General features: G+C 42.2%; 1 protein-coding gene across 3 annotated transcripts in view; it reads right to left on the minus strand.

Annotated features, from left to right (window-relative positions):
* The window catches only part of adarb2 (adenosine deaminase RNA specific B2 (inactive)), an 870,518-nt gene that overhangs the window by 566,514 nt on the left and 280,134 nt on the right, over positions 1–23,870 (minus strand). For 2 of the 3 annotated variants that reach the window (XM_034171864.1, XM_034171857.1), the window contains one exon: positions 12,680–12,787. The exons of the other annotated variant lie outside the window; for it this stretch is intronic. In XM_034171864.1, the coding sequence (XP_034027755.1) occupies positions 12,680–12,787 (108 nt within the window). The remainder of the gene's footprint in view (positions 1–12,679; positions 12,788–23,870) is intronic. 3 annotated transcript variants of the gene reach the window in all.

The raw sequence follows: 23,870 nt of genomic DNA on the forward strand, positions 1-23,870 counted from the left end.
AGTCTGTCAGGAACCCAGATCGTACATCATCCAATCAGAAGGAGGCGAGTATAGGCGGAACCGCAGACACATCCTCCCCGTCTCGGAACCACCACCACAACACAGAGATCTTCACGATGACTCCCCTGACGTCCAGCCATCACCCGCCTGTCCTCAACGGCAGTCTCCAATACCTGTGCAACACACTGATGAACACACACTTGGCCGCACACACCATCCACCACCAGCTCCTGTCCAGTCTCCCCACCGCCCTACAGGTAATACTTGCGTCACACGCTTCGGAAGAGTTTGCAAGCCAAACCCCAAATATAGCCACTAGGACAGGGACTGTTTAAAAGAATGAACACTGTGATTTGAGATGGTCTGGAAGAAAAAAAAAAAAAGAAAAGATGTACACTGTATGCAATTTAATGATTTGAGAATGTTTGATGTTGACAAGATAAAATGCTATGATATTAGTACCAATAAGACAGGTAAAGGTTTGAAATGAGAATGGCATTATTAATGGTTAATTTTCAAAGGAGTTAATGGCATTATTAATGGTTAAATTTTGACACAGAATTGAGTCATTTGTTTGTGCATATTACACTGCTGGGGTTATTTTCTGTTCACACAGCCTCAAGCTAAAGAAAGGGGATGTAGAACATTTATGTATTGCTGTGGACCAGTTTACATCGCATGTGTTTCCCCACGTACCTGTTTACAAGTGAACACTAGAGTGCACATGCGCATAAGGACAACGTTAATAATACGGTTGGTTGCCAGTTCAGTTACAGTCACGCTGTATATCTGTAATGCTGCGATGATGTTCAAATAAAGTCATACTCTGGAATCCGAACTCAGTTCATGTATAATTTAATCAACAAGATACACAAGGATTACCTTCAGTTTCCATACACCATCAAAAAGAGTTCACTTGAGCTAATAGCTGGGCAGGTCCATAAGAAAGCCCAACATGAATTTTTATTGAAAGAAAATTTAAAGTGAATGTCAGGGGTTTCAAGCATTGAACCGTTGCTGCTGGGCCTCCTCTTTCAGCTCAGAATATACTCATAGCGTAGGTCACAGGCAGCGCCACAACAGCGCCCTAAGCATCAACACTCTTGCTGGAAAATGTCATTCCTCTTTCTCAAATATGACAACCTCTAACTGCACGTTAAGGTTTCAATGACAGCTTTGCCGGAGTTAAAGATCAAATTCCAGTCATATTAAAACATTCTTTGCAGTGAAAATTCTGAGGTCTACTCAGCTTTTGATGATTGATTTGTTTTTGCAAGAAATCCTTTCTTTGAAAAATTAGCTTGGAATGGACTCAGTATACAAAAAAAAAAAATAAAAATAAAAATGAATGTTTCAGAGTGCAGTGGTAAGAATAATATTGTTTCCGTTGTACAAGTGGAAAGTATTCATTATTTATTTTATGAGACCTAAATAGGTCACTAGCGCGTTGACCGTTGAGATCTATGGGTTCTACATTGGGTAGTGTCTATAAAATAGGTAGCTGACATTTTTCATGGGTGGTAATAAATTATGCAAAGTTTCTACAATGATTTTAACTGAAAGTGCATGAAATTAAAATGAGAGTTTATTAATTGCCACATTTAGTTGATGTCATGCTTACAACTGGCACGTTTGTTCAGAGCTTGTGTGGTTACCAGGGACTGATTACTGGTGGTATTAATGTCCATTGTTCACTGTTTTTTTTTTTTTACCTAATATCCCTAATTTCTCCAAAAATATTATTCCCATCAACTTTCCATTTTTGTGGCGTTCATCCTTGACCCAAAATTCATAACCATACGAAACAGCAAATGTCAGTTTTCCCATTTCTCAGTGATCAAAGGTAAACACACGCATGCACACACACATGCACATACACAGAGGCCTCTTTTCTTTTAATATATAGATGTTCAAGGCAAAGTCCATATATTGATATAGATAGCTTCCTTGTGTCATGGATTCATTTTTAGGAAATGGTGGTGGAGTAATAAATATAAGTTTAATATCACCCGTGAAGTAAGTAAATGTAAATTGAAAGAATGTGTTAACAAGTATGCTATACAATTTTTAAGGTTTAAAAACATTGTTAATTTAGAACTCTATTGCAGGCACCCTATTTATACCAAACTATTTACTTTTCAATAATTTGTGGAAAAAGGGATTGGCACTATTTATGTCTGTTGGTATATTGGTGCATTTATTATTGTTGCTACTATTAGGGGTCCAAGCCCAGAAGGAGCGAAGACCCTTTTCTTATTATTATTATTATTAGTAGTAGTAGCAGCTTCTATAAATTTAACACTCTGCTGCAGTACCTGGAATTCTTTCACCAGATAAGAGCTGATGGACATCAGGCCAAGATTCATTCATTCTGGTCAAGATGCACAGTGCATGTCTTCCAACACAATACTGTGGCTAGACATACTCCATTATTGTCCTTAGCAACTTCGGTAAAGGGAATCTTATTTTTTCTAAGTGCTTATTCCAGTCAAGGGTGAGTGATGAGTACACTAAGGATGTGACATCATATATTAAATTCTGTGAGGATAGGTCTGCTAAGGTTAGTAATAATGATTTCAAAGCCTGGTTCGCAGTTAAACAGAGTTGAACAAGGTTGGAAAAGAAGAGAGCATTTAATGAGGATAAAGGCCATTAACAGAGTTAAAATACTGGTTTACCAACATGGCGAAGGATGATAAACTACTGCCTATTGAAAACCTTCAACAGCAACTCTCATAAACCAACTCTGCTTCTGTCTGGAATGGCCTGAGAGAGATCACTGATAAAAACAAACTTCACACTCCACTAATAACTTGTGCCTGCCAAATGATGCCAAACAATTGCCTGGCCATCACATCTGCCCAGAAACAAACTGGCAACCTGAACATTTTGTTACAAAACCCATATGACAAAGAAATGTAATTGAGGCCTGATTTTTGTTGTTCAAACATAAACTTTATTTTAAATAAATATAATCAACAAGCAACCAACATATTATACAGTACTGTTCAGAATAATAGTAGTGCTATGTGACTAAAAAGATGAATCCAGGTTTTGAGTATATTTCTTATTGTTACATGGGAAACAAGGTACCAGTAGATTCAGTAGATTCTCACAAATCCAACAAGACCAAGCATTCATGATATCCACACTAAGGCTATGAAATTGGGCTATTAGTAAAAAAAGTAGAAAAGGGGGTGTTCACAATAATAGTAGCATCTGCTGTTGACGCTACAAACTCAAAACTGTTATGTTCAAACTGCTTTTTTAGCAATCCTGTGAATCACTAAACTAGTATTTAGTTGTATAACCACAGTTTTTCATGATTTCTTCACATCTGCGAAGCATTAATTTTGTTGGTTTGGAACCAAGATATTGCTTGTTTACTAGTGTGCTTTGGGGTCATTGTCTTGTTGAAACACCCATTTCAAGGGCATGTCCTCTTCAGCATAAGGCAACATGACCTCGTCAAGTATTTTGACATATCCAAACTGATCCATGATACCTGGTATGTGATATATAGGCCCAACACCATAGTAGGAGAAACATGCCCATATCATGATGCTTGCACCACCATGCTTCACTGTCTTCACTGTGAACTGTGGCTTGAATTCAGAGTTTGGGGGTCGTGTCACAAGCTGTCCGTGGCCCGTGGACCCACAAAAAAACAATTTTACTCTCATCAGTCCAAAAAATATTCCTCCATTTCTCTTTAGGCCAGTTGATGTGTTCTTTGGCAAATTGTAACCTCTTCTGCACATCTTTTATTTAACAGAGGGACTTTGCGGGGGATTCTTGCAAATAAATTAGCTTCACACAGGCACATTCTAACTGTCACAGCACTTACAGGTGACTCCAGATTGTCTTTGATCATCCTGGAGCTGATCAATGGGTGAGCCTTTGCCATTCTGGTTATTCTTCTATCCATTTTGATGGTTGTTTTCCGTTTTCTTCCATGCGTCTCTGGGTTTTTTTTGTCCATTTTAAAGCATTGGAGATCACTGTAGATGAACAGCCTACAATTTTTTGCACCTGCGTATATGTTTTCCCCTCTCTAATCAACTTTTTAATCAAACTACGCTGTTCTTCTGAACAATGTCTTGAACGTCCCATTTTCCTCAGGCTTTCAAAGTGAAAAGCATGTTCAACAGGCACTGGCTTCATCCTTAAATAGGGGACACCTGATTCACACCTGTTTGTTCCACAAAATTGCCGAACTCACTGACTGAATGCCACACTAGTATTATTGTGAACACCCCCTTTTCTACTTTTTTTTACTAATAGCCCAATTTCATAGCCTTAAGCGTGTCATGAATGCTTGGTCTTGTTGGATTTGTGAGAATCTACTGGTACCTTGTTTCCCATGTAACAATAAGAAATATACTCAAAACCTGGATTAATCTTTTTAGTCACATAGCACTACTATTATTCTGAACACTACTGTACATCATGCTACCTTCACTTGGATAGGCAATCGCGTGTTACCTCTCAGCATTTGCATGAAATAGATTTTTCATGTATTTTGGCCCCACCTAGCTGGGGACATAGTGACCAGTTGTCTCTTGTTACTGTAAAATGCCCACTCTGAAAGTGAATTCCAGCTGGTCGCTTTGTCTCTCTCTTATAGCTAATGTGATCAAGGGGTGACTGGGTCCCAGCCATGTTTGGTGGCATTGCTAACAATGCTGTCAAAGCACCCTCTGCTGGACAAATTATGTAAGGACACCATTTCCAACATCCAGTGTTTTTCTCCATCATTTAAATGAAAGTTAAATAAAAGTTTTCATATCGGCATAAATAATGCTGATACAAATATGTTCATTAAAGGCTCACAGGCTGATAGTGTCTCTCCTGTGACACCATCCATTACCTCAAGGGCACTATTCCTTCCCCACCCCAGAAGTTGTGCGGACCTTTCTAAAATGTCCAACCTCAGAGGCGCGCTCCTTTCCTTGAAGAATGATGATTCCTTCTGTTGATCCTTTCCACTAATGTCACAGAATTCCCATGGTCCTCATTGGTTCGTAGTTGCTGTGGCCTCATTAAACTGTGGTTTATTTGTTGTTACCTTGAGTATAAGTAAAAATGGGATTTATTTGTTCCATCATTGGCTACTCACACAAACAAGGACCCAGTAATAAATAGAAGAATTTTTCAAGACCAGCTTACAGCCCAGGAAAAAGCACGAGGACAGAATGTCAGCTATGACACTGTTATATACAGTATTTCCCTGTACATGATCCAGTGTGTAAATACCTCATTGCTGAGGACTCTGTCAACTGTAAAAGGCCATGAGGATACCCATGTACCACCTGTCTATGGCAGATAGATGGCTACTTTCAGAAGATGGAGATGGAACTATCATCTGCCAGGGGAGTTGCCAATGAGTACCCAGAGCAGCTTCATACTGTGTTGAATGTGGCCATGGGCAGCACTAGTAGACTATCTTATACTTAGTAACACCAATGTCCTGCTGCTTCAGGGCTTATTGTTGGGTTGTGAAACCAAGATACTCACCAGTGACCTGAAAAGCAATATCTCAATATCTTTGATCCTGATGGAGGATCCTTGTTCCTGCTGAAACTATTGTGTCTTATTAGTGGCTAAGATCCAGATGAGATGTACTTCTTGTGTTGTGAGAGAGCGTCAACTTTGACACTTTGACCATCTATGTGATTTGTTTTCCTGAGCATGATCCAGTGTAACACCAAGGGTGCACTCACATAACTTTCATAAAGAAGATAGATGGCTGACTTTGGAAAATAGGGATGACAGGTGGTCTGCCTGCGTGATTATTGTTAATCAGGACCCAGGGCTGTTCCATGAGGCAGTGGATGTTGTTATACTCAGGACCAGTACACATTCTAAAACTTCAACTCCTGTCAAGTCCTTTTCAGATAAAAATGGGATGTTTTGGGAATGAAGTGTCTTTTTTGGGACGTTCTTTACTGTTGGAATTACTTTGTGACAAAGGAACAACTACTTAGGGAGACCAGAGTGAGTCCTTAGATCAGGGGTGCCCAAGTTTGGTCCTCGAGATCGACCTTCCTGACACACTTATCTCCCTGTTCCAACACACCTGAATCCAATGAAAGACTCGTTAGCAGACATTTAATGAGCCTTTCATTGGATTCAGGTGTGTTAGAGCAGGGAGACAACTAAGAGTCTCAGGAAGGTCGATCTCGAGGACCGAACGTGGGCACTCCTGCCTTAGATCATGTGGAAAGCATCTGCTGTGATTCTACCACTATGCGGCGTTGCTTAGGCAACACCCACGTAACACCTGGCTCCAACAGATTGATGGCTACTTTCAATAGATACAGATAGACTGCAAGTCTACCTGCATGATTTGTCAGTAAGGACCCAAAGCACTTTTATCAACCGGTGGATGCAGCATTAGATCTGAGAGTTCTGCTATGATTTCTGACAAAATCAGTTTGACCTCGAAAGCTTTCGTCATGTCTGAGGCATAAAGAGGCAGCATCAATCACCCCTGTGCATTAGCCACTTCCATCACTCTTGCACATTACTTTTTCTCCCAAAAAGAGAGCTGAAGATGTGTTTCACTGTAAACACATGCTTGACTAGACAGCAGGTGCTGAAGAGCACAGAAGCCTCAGATTAAGTGGATCTGTGTCAGAGATTTATAACTGCACTTTATGGCATTTGCAAATGACTTGCTCCATAGTGGCAGAGTAATTCCATCCTGTCATATTTGTCTTTAAAATTGTAACAAATTACAGCGAGTTGTAGCAGAGGAAACTGTTCTCTGGCATTTTTCCACTTCTCTTCCCTCCTTTTTGCTTATCCATTTTCCACTTCCAGGCCACAGAGATACACCTCTGATAGAAAGATAGCGGCACCATCCATTTAAAGTGTTTGGCAGGTGACAGGGAGACATGTATTATTCTGCCTCAAGTCATGTGATGCTCTCCTCTCTTTCTCTTATTCTGTCTATTCTTCCTCCTGCCTTTCCTGAACTCCTCCAGCTTTCACCCTTCCATCACTTCTCTCCTTCCCTACCTCCCTCCCCCTTTCTTGGCTTTCTCCCCCACTCTGTAGAGGGGTGCCTGTCAGCATAACTCAGCCCATCAGCTCAAGGGACAGGGTAGGGGTAATTGGGGTAGAAGTGTGTGTGTGCATGTTAGAGTGTGTGTGTGTGTGTGCGCGCATGTGTGCGTGCAATAGCACTTTCACGACACACATAACTGCTGTTCCCTTTTCCACTACCTACTAATGAGGTGTGACTTGTGTCTTGTGGACGGCTGGACAGATGATCATTCCCCACTTCCAGCAACACACACACACACACACACACACACACACACACACACACACACACACACACACACACACACACACACACACACACACACACACACACACACATCTCTTTTTTTCTTTCACAGTCAATAGACAGCAGAGAACCATCAGTCACCAGACAATGACCGAGGCCTGACCACAGGAAAAACTACCACAGTGTCAACATGTCACACACATCCTCACCAGCCACAGCAGCACCCTCAGATCAGAATATATCCCCAGATTATCAATACTTTCTGCAAAGGGTGGATTTAAAGCCAAGACTAACAGCAGCAGACTATGAATGCACTGCATTAGTAAAGTTCTCATGATGCTGTGAGCTGCAGATATCCGATAACAGGTGTGTGAATGGAGACACTTGCACTCAACATTTTCTGCAAAAAACAAAACAAAACAAAACAAAAAAAAAACCCTTGTCCTTTAAACTGGATCCGGGGGAAAATCCCTTTGTGTGTGTGTGTGTGTGTGTGTGTGTGTGTGTGTGTGTGTGTGTGTGTGTGTGTGTGTGTGTGCAGGGGCGGTCCTGGAGGCGGGCCGACCCGGCAGCCACCCGGGGCGGTATCGCAGGGGGGGGGCGGCACGACCGTGCGGAAAAAAAAAACGGTCAAAAAAAAAATGGGGTGGGGGGGGTTGTCCTGACGGGGGGGTTCGTGGTTACGTTACGTTACGGCAGAGCGGCGCCCCCACCATCCCGTCCCACCTTCCTCTCACTCATTCCCGCAGCTTCACAGTGCTATAAACAGTAGCAAAGCAAAGCATGCAGCGAAACGAGACGAGTCATTGGATAAATGCTGGGCTTTGTCCCGCCCATCAGACGCTCAGCGTGTCTGGGGGTCTATGGGGCAGTGGGCTGGCCTCGGCCGGCCCGGACGCTCAGCTTCTACATGATGATTGGATGATCTCTCTGAGGCCGAATCCCTTTTTGATTGACAGCGAAATGAGCGAATCAGCGATCTTTTGGTGTAAACATCCGTGGGAGCGTTTTCATTCTGTTCTGAGTTGAACCGGAGACTTTCCTAATCCTCTTAGCGGCATTTTCTTTGTTAAAAACGACTAGCGACAAATCGAGCTTCTATTTCTGGTGGTTTTTTTGTAGCTGCTTGTGTTTGGAGACTGACTTCTATCACTCTTTCTGACTTCTATCGCAGTTTCTGTCCCTACCGAGCAGCGGGTGCTGCTGAGCTCCTTCACCGTCACAAAGCGCTCACAGGCGGACACACTTCACACTAGCCTTACGCCAGTCCCAGTTAGCGAGCTAGCTAGGTAGCAAGCTGCACATAATGGCAGACAATTTGAATGTTGTGGACCGGAGTTTGGTGAAGCCATTTGATAGTCTTCCTTACGAAGAAGCCATGGCTGCTGTCATGGTTTCAGCTCTCAATGGTTTGCAGGCCAAAGTTAAAGCAATAGCCCCCAGTGCAATATTTGTGCATTGCTATGCACACAGACTGAATCTGGTTCTGTCTCAGGGGGCTAAATGCTTATCTGAGTGCAGAATATTTTTTGCATCACTCTCTGGGTTTGCCATATTTTTCTCAAAATCCACAAAGAGGATGTCTTTTCTCGAGTCTGCAGGCTGCTCAAGGTTGCCCAGAAATGCTCCTACTCGATGGAATTTCACATCATGGATAGTGAGCACTGTGGCAAACAATTATGATGCCCTCCTGCAAACGTTTGAGATGATCATTGCACATAAGTCCATGGATGATGACACATTAAACTGTGCCAATTTCTTTGTGTTTGTTATTGCAGTAGTCATTAAAACTGGAAATTTGTTCTTGAAAATAGCTGTTGTGAGTTAATTTGTGGGATTGTGGGTGTTCTGGATGAAGTTAGTGTTTTCATGGGTGGTGGGGCGGAGGTGGTGGCCACGTTAGTGTGCGCGGGGGGGTGCACGCAGGGGGTTTCGCCCGGGGAGTAAATCACTCTAGGACCGCCACTGTGTGTGTGTGTGTGTGGGGGGGGGGGGGGGGGGCACGCCACCCACTGTAATATTGTTCACAAAACTTGACACTGGAAAAGAAGATGATTTCTTTCTGCACTCTGTGGGAGCAACACAGCTGCTGCCTTCCACTTGTATATCTTGCAACCAAAGCATGAAAATGATAAAGGTCTACCTGCCACTTATGATTGACAGATTGGTGCCCACTGATTTAGACAGTTGGAAAGGGTGGTACTGAGTTGATATCTGAAAGGTACTTTCCCAGGTTCAGTTCATCTTGCTTGTTGAAAGCATTCTGTTACATTATCTTAACCCTCTGGGGTCCAGGGTATAATTGGCCGTTTTGGCTACTTTTGGTTTTACCTTCATAACTTTCCTTAAAAAAAATGTTTACCTTGTTTGGTGTAATTTTTTTCAACACAACCTCACCTTTGTGACTTTATTTTTTTCTTTCATTCTGGCATACTGCATAAACACAATGGACCTAAATTCACACAAAAACAGAAAATCGTGTTGAAAAAAATTAGTTTTTTTTACCATGAAAACCACAAACATATTTAGCAAACCACTGTTATATAACTTTGTCATGTTTTGACCCTGGCCCAGCCCTGTATCATGTTTTATCCCTTGTCTACTTCTGCTTTCCTCTCTTTGTCCTACTGTCTGGCCCTGATCTTTGATTTTTCTGGTTTTACCACTTTAGTCATACTTTAGCACCCCTACTGTTATGTTCTTTTTTATTAACACAAACACCAAATTTCTAATGCGTAGTCAAACCAGGTCTAAATCATGTATACCTTAGATCACACCTGGGAGTCAGAACCCTTTTTAAAGTTAGGGGAGCAATTTTGAGTTGGGGGGGTCTGGGGGGCCAAACTGCACCATTTTCTAGAAAATGGTGCAATTTGGTGCATTCCTGTGCATTTTAACAGATGGGAATGCACCAAATTGCACCATTTTTCTAGAAAATGGTGCAACTCCTACTTTTGTCTTAACCTTCCATTTTCTGTTGATCTCTTTTCAGTTGTTACATTTGGTCCCTGGTTTGATTCTTTGTGTTTGTCTTACTGCACTATCTTGCACTAGCTTCTCTCACCATCAATCTAATTCTGTCTGCTTTGCCTCACTGCACTCTCTTGCCTCCTGTCTTCCGTCTTCTTTGATTCATTCGACCACGCCCCCTTTCCTAAATATTCTCCACACCTGTGTCTAGTTTTCCCAGATTACCAGCAGTATATTTAAACCCTGTCTGCGCTATGTTTTCTGCCAGTTCATTGTGCTTCCTGCCTTTTGCATTGCCCTCATTCCGGCCTTATCCTGTTTGCCATAGTTCAATACTTTGTCCGTGTATGAAGCCTGCTTGCCTTTTTACCTAATTTTTTTGCCACCACTAGTGAACCTGCCTCTCTGTGTATGAACCCTGCTTGCTTTTTAACCTCGCTTTTCACCACTGCCAGTGAACCTGCATCTCAGTGTTTGGCAGAGGTTTCAAATCCAGCTTCAGAAAGTAAAAGTCCAGCCACATATTTGTTCCATCTTCCCAATAAACCAGCTGATTGTAATTACTTCTGCTCTTCAGGCAGGTGGATGAGCTATTTATTGAGATCACCTGTTTTAGGTGCACAGGTAGAAGCAACACATGGGAGGGTTTTTTTCTTTCTGAAACTGGATTTGACACCTCTGGTGTTTGGACTCTGCTTGTTTTTGGAGCACACCTCTGCCTCCTGGTCGCCTGCCTGCCTCCTGAGGGTCAAGAAAAGGAACAATAAATTGATTTTGACCAAATGTTGCCCAGCGCGCGTATAGAGGAGCTATTTATAATGGCTATTTGGAGCAATATGTTAAAGTTTCAGCTGTGGTGACTATGAAAGATTGATATGAAGTTATATCAACTAAATCCCTGTCACATGACCTTTTGAATTTAAATTTAAGGTTTAAGTCAAAATGTTCAGAGCCAACATAGATGAAACATAATGGAAGGGTTCTGGGTTCATAATGGACAAAGTGGTTGAGTTTTCAAAGACTTGTTCAAATGTCAAGGCCATACAAAACCATATGGTAGCACGTGGCTTGGTGTTTTGCATAGTTGCCTGATAACAAGATTGTGGGATCACTTCTGACCTGATCCATTCTGTGTGGAGTTTACATGTTGTCTCCCTGGTTGTGTGGGTTCCCTCAGGTCACATGAGCTTCCTTCCAAAGCCATGCAGGTTAGGTGAATTGGAAACTATAAGAGCATATCACTCCAATCAACACAATATTAAAAAATATATATATATATATATACCAGTTTATGAATCATTGCTTCCAACTATTTAACTTGTGTGAGTCCAGATGTACCAGATAAAAATAAAATTAGCCATACAACGTCTGAAAAATGCACACACATTCAGAGCTATTTTTAGCCATAAAAGTGACGTGACCTCAGGTGCTGCCTGAAGGTCACTCCACCTGTGTTCAGCTATAGTCCACTTCATGATTTACTCCAGTACACACAGTCAATCTGGGCTTTCTTTTTTTTTTTGGTCTCCAAATGTAATATAGCTTTAATGTGGCTTTAATTTGTTTTTCAAATCAAATTATTGTATTTTGTGATCAACATATGTCAGTCTTAACCTCTTTGTAAACCCGTGGTGTATTCAGAAAAAAAACAAAAAAAACAACAACCATTGCATATGTGTCAATAAGACTGAATAATAATGATTACATACAGTGCATCTGGAAACAGCACAAGGAATTTAGGGATTAAGGACCCTTCCTAAGGGACCGTAGTGATTTTGCAGTCTGATGGGGTTTTGAACTGAGGATCCTCTGGTTACAACATGACTGATTTAACCTTTGATCGATCACCTTATCATGTAAAATGTAGGGTACTACATTCATCTCTAGGAATTTGTACATATTTCACTGCAAAAACAGTGAGAAGTAGTGGTTTCCTTTTTATTATCATACCTTTACTTTTATTGTTAAAGTGGAACTATGCAACATTTTTACCTTAATTTTACAGATTGTAATTGCTGAGTGACTTGTTTTGGGGAGAATGGAGCCCCCCCCAAAGCATCTTGGAGTGGAAAACCAGCCTTGCAACCGACCTGGTCTCCCCCAAATGAGAGTCTCCGGTCTCACGTTAAACACAAAGTACTTTAAGGCACTACAACACCACAAACACCCCCCATCCCATCTATGAGCTAGCAGCTATAAGAACAAGCTAATGAAGGCTTTATTTCTTACATGTTTATCATCATGGCAGAGCCGACAAAGTAGCAAAAAAAAAAACATTTTTAAAACCCTATCAGAGGAAGCAAGGAAGAAGAGAAAAAGACCGCATGACCAAGTGAGAGGTCACACACAGTTCAACCTCGGTCAGGCTTTCTTGGAGAGCTGAAAGATAAAGTGTGCAAAATGGATACAGACCTGGCATTCTTGCTGTTGCACTTGTATGTTGAGTTAAACTCTCTGTTCTATGTATTTCTGTGTATTGTTGCTTTCTTGACATGATTCCACGGATTGCGTTCGCTGGCTCTGTTGAAAACAAATGAGAGAGGGGGAAGAGGTGGGGGGGGGGGGGGGGGGGATGGCCAGCAGTGAGTTTTTATGACAGGTTTGTGACATAATGTACTCCTGAGCTATAAGGGGATTTTAATAGAAAAGAATGCAAAATCCCAATATTTTGGGGAGGTTTGTGGTCCCCTGCTGGAGCTGCTGCCCCTGTGACCCGGCCCCAGATAAGCGGTGGAAGATGAGTGAGTGATGAGTCAATATGTGAATGCAAGCCTGGTGTTTCTGAGTTTTGCTAGATGTACAGCTGTGGTCAGACGTTTGCATACACTCATCATGGACATGAATGCCACAGTAATATTGGGCTTTAAACAACATTTTGGAACTCTTCTTTTGCCATTGTGGAATGATTGTACAGCATACATCATGAATGACTCCATGGGTGCAAAAGTTTGAATTTATTTTGCCAAACCCAAAATAACTATGACATTCATGCCCATGATGAGTGTATGCAAACCTCCAAGCACAACTGTATGTCAATCAGACATTAAAAAAGTGACCAGATCTACACTCTAAACCTTGGTCACCCATATGAGCAGTTAACTTGTGCAATCCTTGGTTTCCAGTCTGTCACTTTGTGTAACAAACAACTTGCATTCTTTGGTTGCTTATACCTCTGCAGCGAGACCAGCGGCCTCAGTCAACTCCAAAAGTGCCTGTGCACAATATTCTCCTCTCATTAAGTCAGCTATAATGTGTTCCCCAGGCAGAAGTCATGCATTATGTGAAGCCGTCTCATTATCGCCGTCACGTCACTTTCATTTAGGAGCTATCTGACAGCATTACGCGTTTGTTTGAGCGCTTGGGTCCTCCCAGCCCAGTTCACCATGTCCAATGACTTATTTCTGCTTAGCACTTCCCATTTCCTCAACTTTCACTCATTACGAGGGTATTAGAAAAACATATTCCCCACAGAGCTTTGCCAATTTCATCTTTTGTTAAATGTGCAAGGTAGAGTTGTAATCTAATAACCTCATTAGGAGGACATAAGGCTTGATGAAAATGAGGGGATTTATGTAGAGAACTGCGAACTGTCCTCTACATAATTACTAAACAACAGCCTGCCAACAGCTATTTATTAATTAGTAAATAGTCAGGGATTCTCCCAGAATTTTATTTTTCAATGTGTGGTGGCAACTATGAGCAGGGAGGACACACTGAAGCCAAGAATTTTTTTTTATCAATAAAAATAACTTACATGAAAAGTAGACAGATGCCTTTAGCAGTTCTACTTCTTTTATAAATGAGTAAGGCACATGCTAGTGCACATACAGAACCTGCAGTGACTGTAGCATTTAAATGTCAAATTCACAAACAGTGAGATTCTAGATCACTCATTTGTGTTCTAATGTTTCAAAACAAATGAAAGTGAATGATTCGAAGCATTTTGTATCAGGTTTTGATATTATCCCAAGAAGAGTGTTAAGATGGCATCACATTTTTAAAATCAACAAACAGGTTATTACAGTCTCCAGCCACATGCTGTATCTATTGTGTAATATTTCTTTCTCATTCTGTTGTATATTTCATGTATTATTTGGCCACTTACTGCTGCCTTCATTTAGATACAGACTCCGGAACAATGTTCAAATGAGGTTTTGAAATACTGTGGCGCTGTGTTTTGAGTTAACGTCACGAATATGTAAATTCAATAAACAGTTTCAGCACTATCACAAGCCATACATTCTAGCTATTGTTTGATTACAGGGTTAGTTTCCAGTTCTATTGCCATCTGTGGTATCATCTAATACAGTGCATGCAGAAAGTACGAGGTCTATTAGATAAGAAACCGACACTTATTTTTTAACTATATGGATTTGAATGACATGCGATTACACCAATCATGCTTGAACCCTCGTGCGCATGCATGAGTTTTTTCACGCGTGTCGGTGACGTCATTTCCCTGTGGGCAGGCCTCGAGTGAGATGTGGTCCCGCCCTCTCGGCTGAATTCCTTTGTTTCACACGCTGCTCGAGACGGCGCGCGTTGCTTTATCAAAACTTTTTCTGGACCTGTGAGGAATATCCGAGTGGACACTATTCGAGAAATTAAGCTGGTTTTCGGTGAAAAGTTTAACGGCTGATGAGAGATTATGGGGTGTTTCTGTCGCTGTAAGGACTTCCCACAGAGCGGGACGTCGCGCAGCGCTTACAGGCGCCGTCGTCAGCCTGTTTCGACCTGAAAACATCCTAATTTAAGGCTTAATTCACCCAGGACGTCGTGAGAGAACAGGGAAGATTCAGAAGAGGCCGGCGCGAGGACTTTATGCGGACATTCCACTGTTTAAGGACATTTTTTAATGAAAGACGTGCGCGCAAATTCGCCGAGTCGTTTCCGTGACGACTCGGCGAATCTGTGTGCGCTGCGACAGGAAAAACACCTCCGTGTTGAAAACCATTTGTAAAATTCAGGCGGCTTTTGATGGCTTTCAACAAGTGAGTAACTGAGAATTTGTTTAACAGCTTGGGCATGTTCCAACTTGCCCGTTAAGGTTTCCAACGGAGGTGTTTTTCCTGTCGCGACCCACCGCGGTCGGGTCCGGCCCAACATGTGACTCTGCCCGCACGTTGTTTCATTACAAAATGTCCGTTAACAATGGAATGTCCGAATAAACTCCTCATGCCGACTTCTTCTGAAAGTTCTCTGTTCTCTGACGACTTACTGGGTCAACAGAGCCTGAAATGTGGAAGTTTTCAACTTGAAACGGCGAGACGCTGCCGCCTCGAAGCGCAGATCGCCGTCAGGTGCCGTAGGCCGTCCTTAAAGCGACACTACAAGACCAAAATCTCTCATCAGCCGTTAAAATTTTTACCGAAAACCAGCTAAATTTATCGAATGGTGTCCACTCAGTTGTGCCTTACAGTTTTGAAAAAATTTTGATCAAACAAAGCAGCAGTCTCTGAGCCATTCCTAAACAATGAAAAAAATCGACGAGAGGGTGGACCACTCCTCACTCAAAGACTGCCCACAGGCGAATGACGTAACCGACAGGCGTGAAAAAACTCTCGCATGCCCACGAGGGTTCAAGCATGTCTGATGTAATCACATGTGATTCAAATCCATATGGTTTTTGAAAAAAATAATAAGGTCAGATACTTTTCTAATAGACCTCGTATTCACAGTGCTTCACTTCCCCCCCCCCCCTTTTTTTTTTATTACAGCCTTATTCCAAAGTGGATGAAATTCATTTTCCATTGAGATTTTTGCAAATGTATTAAAAATAAAAAAAAAAGCTAAGAAGTCACATGTACATATACTCAACAAAAATATAAACGCAACACTTTTGGTTTTGCTCCCATTTTGTATGAGATGAACTCAAAGATCTAAAACTTTTTCCACATACACAATATCACCATTTCCCTCAAATATTGTTCACAAACCAGTCTAAATCTGTGATAGTGAGCACTTCTCCTTTGCTAAGATAATCCATCCCACCTCACAGGTGTGCCATATCAAGATGCTGATTAGACACCATGATTAGTGCACAGGTGTGCCTTAGACTGCCCACAATAAAAGGCCACTCTGAAAGGTGCAGTTTTATCACACAGCACAATGCCACAGATGTCGCAAGATTTGAGGGAGCGTGCAATTGGCATGCTGACAGCAGGAATGTCAACCAGAGCTGTTGCTCGTGTATTGTCTCTACTATAAGCCGTCTCCAAAGGCGTTTCAGAGAATTTGGCAGTACATCCAACCAGCCTCACAACCGCAGACCACGTGTAACCACACCAGCCCAGGACCTCCACATCCAGCATGTTCACCTCCAAGATCGGTTTGCATAACCAAAGAATTTCTGCACAAACTGTCAGAAACCATCTCAGGGAAGCTTATCTGCATGCTCGTCGTCCTCATCGGGGTCTCGACCTGACTCCAGTTCATCGTCGTAACCGACTTGAGTGGGCAAATGCTCACATTCACTGGCGTTTGGCATGTTAGAGAGGTGTTCTCTTCACGGATGAATCCCAGTTCACACTGTTCAGGGCAGATGGCAGACAGTGTGTGTGGCGTCGTGTGGGTGAGCGGTTTTCTGATGCTAATGTTGTGGATCAAGTGGCCCATGGTGGCGGTGGGGTTATGGTATGGGCAGGCATCTGTTATGGACGAAGAACACAGGTGTTGATGGCATTTTGAATGCACAGAGATACCGTGACGAGATCCTGAGGCCCATTGTTGTGCCATACATCCAAGAACATCCCATGTTGCAAGGATCTGTACATAATTCTTGGAAGCTGAAAATGTCCCAGTTCTTGCATGGCCGGCATACTCACCGGATATGTCACCCATTGAGTATGTTTGGGATGCTCTGGACCGGCGTATACGACAGCGTGTACCAGTTCCTGCCAATATCCAACAACTTCGCACAGCCATTGAAGAGGAGTGGACCAACATTCCACAGGCCACAATTGACAACCTGATCAACTCTATGCGAAAGAGATGTGTTGCACTGCATGAGGCAAATGGTGGTCACACCAGATACTGACTGGTATCCCCCCCCCCCCCCCCCCCCAATAAAACAAAACGGCACCTTTCAGAGTGGGCTTTTATTGTGGACAGTCTAAGGTACACCTGTGCACTAATCATGGTGTCTAATCAGCATCTTGGTATGGCACACCTGTGAGGTGGGATGGATTATTTCAGCAAAGGAGAAGTGCTCACTATCACAGATTTAGACTGGTTTGTGAACAATATTTGAGGGAAATGGTGATATTGTGTATGTGGAAAAAGTTTTAGAGCTTTGAGTTCATCTCATACAGAATGGGAGCAAAACCAAAAGTGTTGCGTTTATATTTTTGTTGAGTAGATACAACCTGATAGAGCTGGCCGCCTGTCTAAACTGAGCAATCAGGGGAGAAGGGCCTGAGTCAGGGAGGTGACCAAGAACCCAGTGGTCACTTTGTTAGAGCTCCAGCATTCCTCTGTGGAGAGAGGAGAACCTTCCAGAAGGACAATCATCTCTGCAGCAATCCACCAATCAGGCCTCGATGGTAGAGTGGTCAGACAGAAGCCACTCCTTAGTAAAAGGCACATTTGGCAAAAGGCACCTGGAGGGCTCTCAGACCATCAGAAACAAAATTCCCTGGTCTGATGAGAAAAAGATTAAACTTGTGTTTGGAAGAAACCAGGCACTGCTCATCACTTAGACCAGGGGTGGACAACTTGTTCCAGAAAGGGCCAAGAGGGTGCAGGTTTTCTTTGCAGCTACTGACTCCACCAGGTGATTTCACTGATTAATATCACTTTGAGCAGATGGAATCAGTTAATCAGTGAAATCACCTGATGGAGTCTTTGGCTGCAAAGAAAACTTGCATCCTCTTGGCCCTTTCTGGAACAAGTTGCCCACCCCTGAACTAGACAATAGCATCCATACAGTGAAGCATGGTGGTGGTAGCATCATGCTGTGGGGATATTTATCAGTGGCTGGAACTGGGAGACTAGTCAGGATTGAGGGAAAGTTGAATGCAGCAATGTACAGAGACTTCCTGGATGAAATTCTGCTCCAGAGCGCTCTTGACCTCAGACTGGGGCAGTGGTTCATCTTTCAGCAGGACAATGACCCTACGCACACAGCCAAGATATCAAAGGAGTGCCTTCAAGACAACTCTGTGAATGTTCTTGAGTGGCCCAGACAGAGCCCAGACTTGAATGTGATTGAACATCTCTGAAGAGATCTGAACACTCCCATCCAACCTGATGGAGCTTGAGAGGTGCTGCAAAGAGGAATGGGCAATACTACCCAAAGATAGGTGCACCAAGCTTGTGGCATCATATTCAAGAAGATTTGAGACTGCAATTGCAGCCAAAGGTGCAAAGTATTGAGCAAAGGGTATGAATACTTATGTACATGTGATTTCTTAGTTTTACATTTCAATAAATCTGCAAAAAATTCTATTTTTTTCATATTGTCATTATGGGGTGCTGTGAGTAGAATTTGAAGGGAAAAATGATTCTATTTTGGAATAACAAAATGTGGAAAAAGTGAAGCACTGTGAATACTTTCCTAATGCCCCGTACTTCATTCTGTACTTATGTGGGCATCCCCCTTCTGTTTATGTCCTGTATACACATGGTAATGAATTGGCTGAATGCTGTTATGTTTTGCAAAAACATTAAAGGCATTATCCGGCTTCTTTACTGACTGAAAAATGTCCCAAGTGGATGCTGTATTTTCCTGTCAATGCCCATCATTGCTGAATAAGCCAATATCACACACATTTAGCTAAACAGAATCTATTGACATATTGCATGCTACTGCTACATGTGACAAAATGTGTCAGACATGCAATGTTCCTCATGATAAAACCTAGTCGTCACCCGTCCATTTTTTTGGAAATTCTGAACTAGCATCTGCTTTTGCTTACACAGTACAGGGAGACAGCTTTGATTTTAAAATACTGTTACTCTGAAGCACACAGTGAAGATGAGGCTTACACTGTATGTAGCAACAGAAATCATCAGACTCGACACTGGCAGGAAAAAACTCTGCTGTAGCATTAGGAAGCATAACAACTCTGTCTGAAAGAGCAGTTGCACTTCAGAAAGCATAGTGGTTAAAGAACAGTGCTGCTGTACTGCCACACATTTGAGCAAATGCCACAATAATAACTTGGACAAACCTTAATGCTGCGTTTACACATAGGCAAGATGCTTTACGAATGTCATATTTGCGTCATTCTTGGCACGTTACTGACATTCTTAACCTGACTTAACGCATCTGAACAGGTTTCTTAATAATGCGTGTTGGTGCTTGATATTTGTGATTTTCATGGAGCATGTTTCTGGCTGTCAAAAAATCTTCCACGAATGTCACGCACCACCCTCATTTCGCTTCATGTCGTGGAGGTCACAACTGAGCGTGTTGATCCGTCCGGCTCTCTCAGTCTCCTCCTCCTCCTCCTAGCCACTCCATGCCACAGAGCCCAACTAAGCATGCAGTCACAAAGATCTTCTGCTCTGGATTTTGAGGAGCAAACTGGAGCGATCTGAATTCTTCAGCAAGTGATGGTGGGATGAATATGGGGGGTGGGTGTGAAGACAATTCGCCTCATTCACAACGTAACAGAAGTTAACGATGCGCTGTTGCTCGTGATAGCACACAACAGTGTGCAACAATGCAGTACATTATTCTTGACCATGCATAATGGTTCCTGATAATTCTCCAGCAACACATGCCATTAATCGTAACATGTGGTAACAGGTTGCAGTAGTTCCTGAGGACACCTGACGCCTCTGCCCCGAATTATCACATTCGTGATCAGCGGCCAAGAATGTATAGTTTGTGGCATTCGTGACCTGCCGTCGTTATGTGTAAACGCACCATAAACCCTATCTGAACGTCTGTAAAATCTATGGCCAATTTGCATGGGACAAGAAATCGTGGTATAAAAGCTGGGTTGAAAAGGTGTTTTCAATAGGATATTATAGGCATGTGTATTCACATGGCATTAATATGACCTGAGGCAGCAGCAGCAATTCTTGAGTCCATTTGATTAATAGCCAAAAAGTCACAAAGGGCTTGTCCAACATCCCCTCATCACCATTCTGTTAGGAGTGCAGCCCTGCATCTTTTGTCATCAATCATGTCATTAACTCCATCTTTTTGTATAATATTAACTATTAAATGCTCTAGTAACCATGTCAAAATAGCAATAATAATAATAATAAAAAAATTCTCTTTTGAAGGATGTCCACTATGAGTCATTGTCAATCCTAGCGTTTGTCTAAACCACCAAAGTGACAGGTGACTCTGGCTGTTTAAAGTTTTCAGCCATTGGGGGCTCCCTGTTATGTGTCGACGCGGGTTGAGGAGCGGACCTGCATCAGACAGAACCCAGCGCTACAAATAACCAGAAAAGCGGTTCCAAAAACAATATATTTATTACACCCGCTGTGCATAAAAAGTGTAAAAACAAAAATAGCGTCCTTCTGGTGGAGTGACTGTTGGCACGCTCTCCAGCGCCTGCAAGGATCAAAGCCCGGCGCTCCTGGACCCACTACCACCGCCAAACACCCCCCAGGTGGACACGACAAACTGACTCTCTGTGAAGCAAAGAAGAGGTGAGGTAAGTCAGCAGTTACAACAATATCTTTCAAAAGACACACGCTATCAGCAACACATTCAGGTCTGTATCTTTTTTAACTTTATGCAAATGAGCAGCTTCTCATAACAGGTGGAGGATCACTTATCCGCACGCCACAGCAGTGAGAAGCAAGCTGCACAATTCTCATCACAATTCAAGTATACTGTGTAACAAAACACCAAGTTACTATCAACAATTAGTCAAACACTTAATTACCTTTAATGTGTGCTGACAGCATGTGTCCTCACCCTTCCTTGCTTCACGGGCTCGATGTGTCAAACACAGGCGCGGTCCTCAGCGTCTCACAAACGAACATCACAAGGTCGAGTTCCCGGCAGTTCTGCTTGAATCACACATGACTTAAATGCAGAACGCCATCCAATTATCTGCTTCAGCTGAAAGTCTTTAAGGTTGCATGTGAGCACCCGTCACAGGTGCTACACATGATGTTGATGAGGGTGAGGACTCTTCAGCCAGCACCTTCTCCACAGACAAATCAGTTTCCATGCCACCTGAAGAGCAAAGAAAAGAAAAGAACACCAAAATATCCAGCCACACCCCCCAACACACAACACTCCCAGCTGGCCTGCAGCCCCAAGCAGTTGCATGCCTTGTCTGTTGGAAAGCAGCACCTGTGACCTGGGGTCATTTCTATTATGTTGATCATTTTACAGAGGGTAAAAGGCACCAGAATCTTTACTGACATGTGAGCATGCAGTTTGTAGAAATGACTGAAATGGTGCATTCAGATGGAACTGAAACCACTGAGGAATTCTGCAAATAAAAGTAATCCTGTCTGAATATGCTTTTGAGTTGACGGGAGAGGAGTCCCACACTAAAGAAGGAAAACTGTCAAGCAAACTTAATAAAAAGCCTCAGCTAGTAAGACTCAAATGAATTAGGTTGATCCAACTCTTATGAAATAAATGTGTTTAAATTGAGTGCTACCAACAGAAGTGATTTTATTACCCTGCACACCACTGCTTGAGCTCGGTATTGTAATTGTTTCTCTGTGTGTGTGTGTGTGTGTGTGTGTGTGTGTGTGTGTGTGTGTGTGTGTGTGTGTGTGTGTGTGTGTATGTGCTACTTGATTATGTGTGGTCCCTCACTGCATGTATTGCTGAGCGTAAGTATTCATAATTATCATATAAATTTACATCTGAGTGTGAAGAGGGGCTATGCATCAGCCCTCCGAAGAGAGAATGCACTTCATTATAACAGCTTCCTCAGATGAGCTGTCCATGGTGCTGATCAGGTGTGGAACAGTGATGCACATGTAAATACTAGTTTAGGAGATTATAGAAACACTATAAACTGATTGCATATACACGCAGTGGCCACTTTATTGACTACACTTTTGCTAGTACCAGGTTGGACCCCTTTTGACTTCACAACTGCCTTACTTTTTCATGGCATAGATTCAACAAAGTTTCGGAAATATTCCTCGGAGATATTGGTCCATACTGACATGACAGCATCACACATTCACTCATTCAACCAGTCTGCCCATTCTCCTCTGAACTCAACAAGGCATTTTTGTCCACACAACTGCTGCTCACCGGTTGTCGTCTCCTTTTCGGACTGTTCTCTGTAAGGGTGATTCTTAGACTACGGGCACTTATTATGTCCTTTGATCAAATTGTATGAAAAACAGAAAAAAGGGGAAATTTCACACTTTTATAGTTATCTTTACAATGAAAGTGTGTTAAGAAATTTGTTCTAGTAGTCTATGATGACTTTTTCACCTTTTTTCAGCATAATTATATGCAAATATTGCCGTTTTGTGCTTGTCCCACACCCAGACTTTTGATCTTCAATGATAAAAATGAATGGTAAAAAAACATTTTTTCTAATGTTTTAAAATAGCTCTGAATAAAATATCAGTAAAATAATCAAAACATAATTGGGGTATTCAATGTCATACAACTGTTGTGATTTTTTTTTTTACACAAAATGTAGTTGTCCCACACTATTGCTGAAATTTCCACCACAACACTGTAATGTCCCTTTAAACAGTTTGTATGAAAGATTGTTTGGGTAGTTTCTATGGAAATAAACTGACATCAGAGCACATGTATATAGCGTCAAATCACAACAACCAGTTGCCCCAAGGCGCTTTATATTGTAAGGCAATGGTGTGGTGGAAATTACATTTACAAGGCCAATAGTGCCCGTAGTTAAAGAATCACCCGTAAACCCTAGAGAAGATTTTGCGTGAACATCCCAGTAGATCAGCAGTTTCTGAAATACTCAGACCATCCCGTCTACCACCAACAACCATGCCACATTCAAAGTCACTTAAATCCTCTTTCTTTCTCATTCTGATGCTCGGCTTTAACTTCAGCAAGTCATCTTCGATGCCTAAATGCAGTGAGTTGCTGCCATGTGATTGCCTGATTAGCTATATGTGTTAAAAAAGCAATTGCACCGGTGTACCTAATAAAGTGGCCGGTAAGTGTATATTGCACTGTTTGATTAATTAAGGTTGTCAGTCATTCAGGAGGGTGATAACGAGAGGTTTACTTGAAACAAACTGGATGTTTTGGTTTATATGTGGGTTTGCAGACAGAATGTTGTTGTTATGACTGAGTAGGAGGAGGAGGTGGCCTCAAGCGAGCTTGAAACCAGAGGGTTCTTGGTTTAACTTACTGATCAGACAGGAAAATCATGAAAGTGTCTGAGTAAAGTCCTCCACCCCTGTGTTGCACGCTGACATGAATGTGTGTGACTGCATGTATGAATGTGAGGCATCGTTTTAGTGCTTTCAAAATGCAGCCTTCTTACCCAATTAATGTGGTATCAACTGAATATAAGTAAATTACTGTTAAAATTAAAAACTTGAATATACTGAATTAGGAAACAGAATATCAGAGGAAAAATAACCTTTGACTTGTATGAAATGAATATACTGAACTGTCACAACATTAAACGTGCTAATGAGAGCCACGGACCAATATCTGGTTCGACTC

Source organism: Thalassophryne amazonica, chromosome 1 (assembly GCF_902500255.1).
Source record: "Thalassophryne amazonica chromosome 1, fThaAma1.1, whole genome shotgun sequence".
Classification (NCBI taxonomy): Eukaryota; Metazoa; Chordata; class Actinopteri; order Batrachoidiformes; family Batrachoididae; genus Thalassophryne; species Thalassophryne amazonica.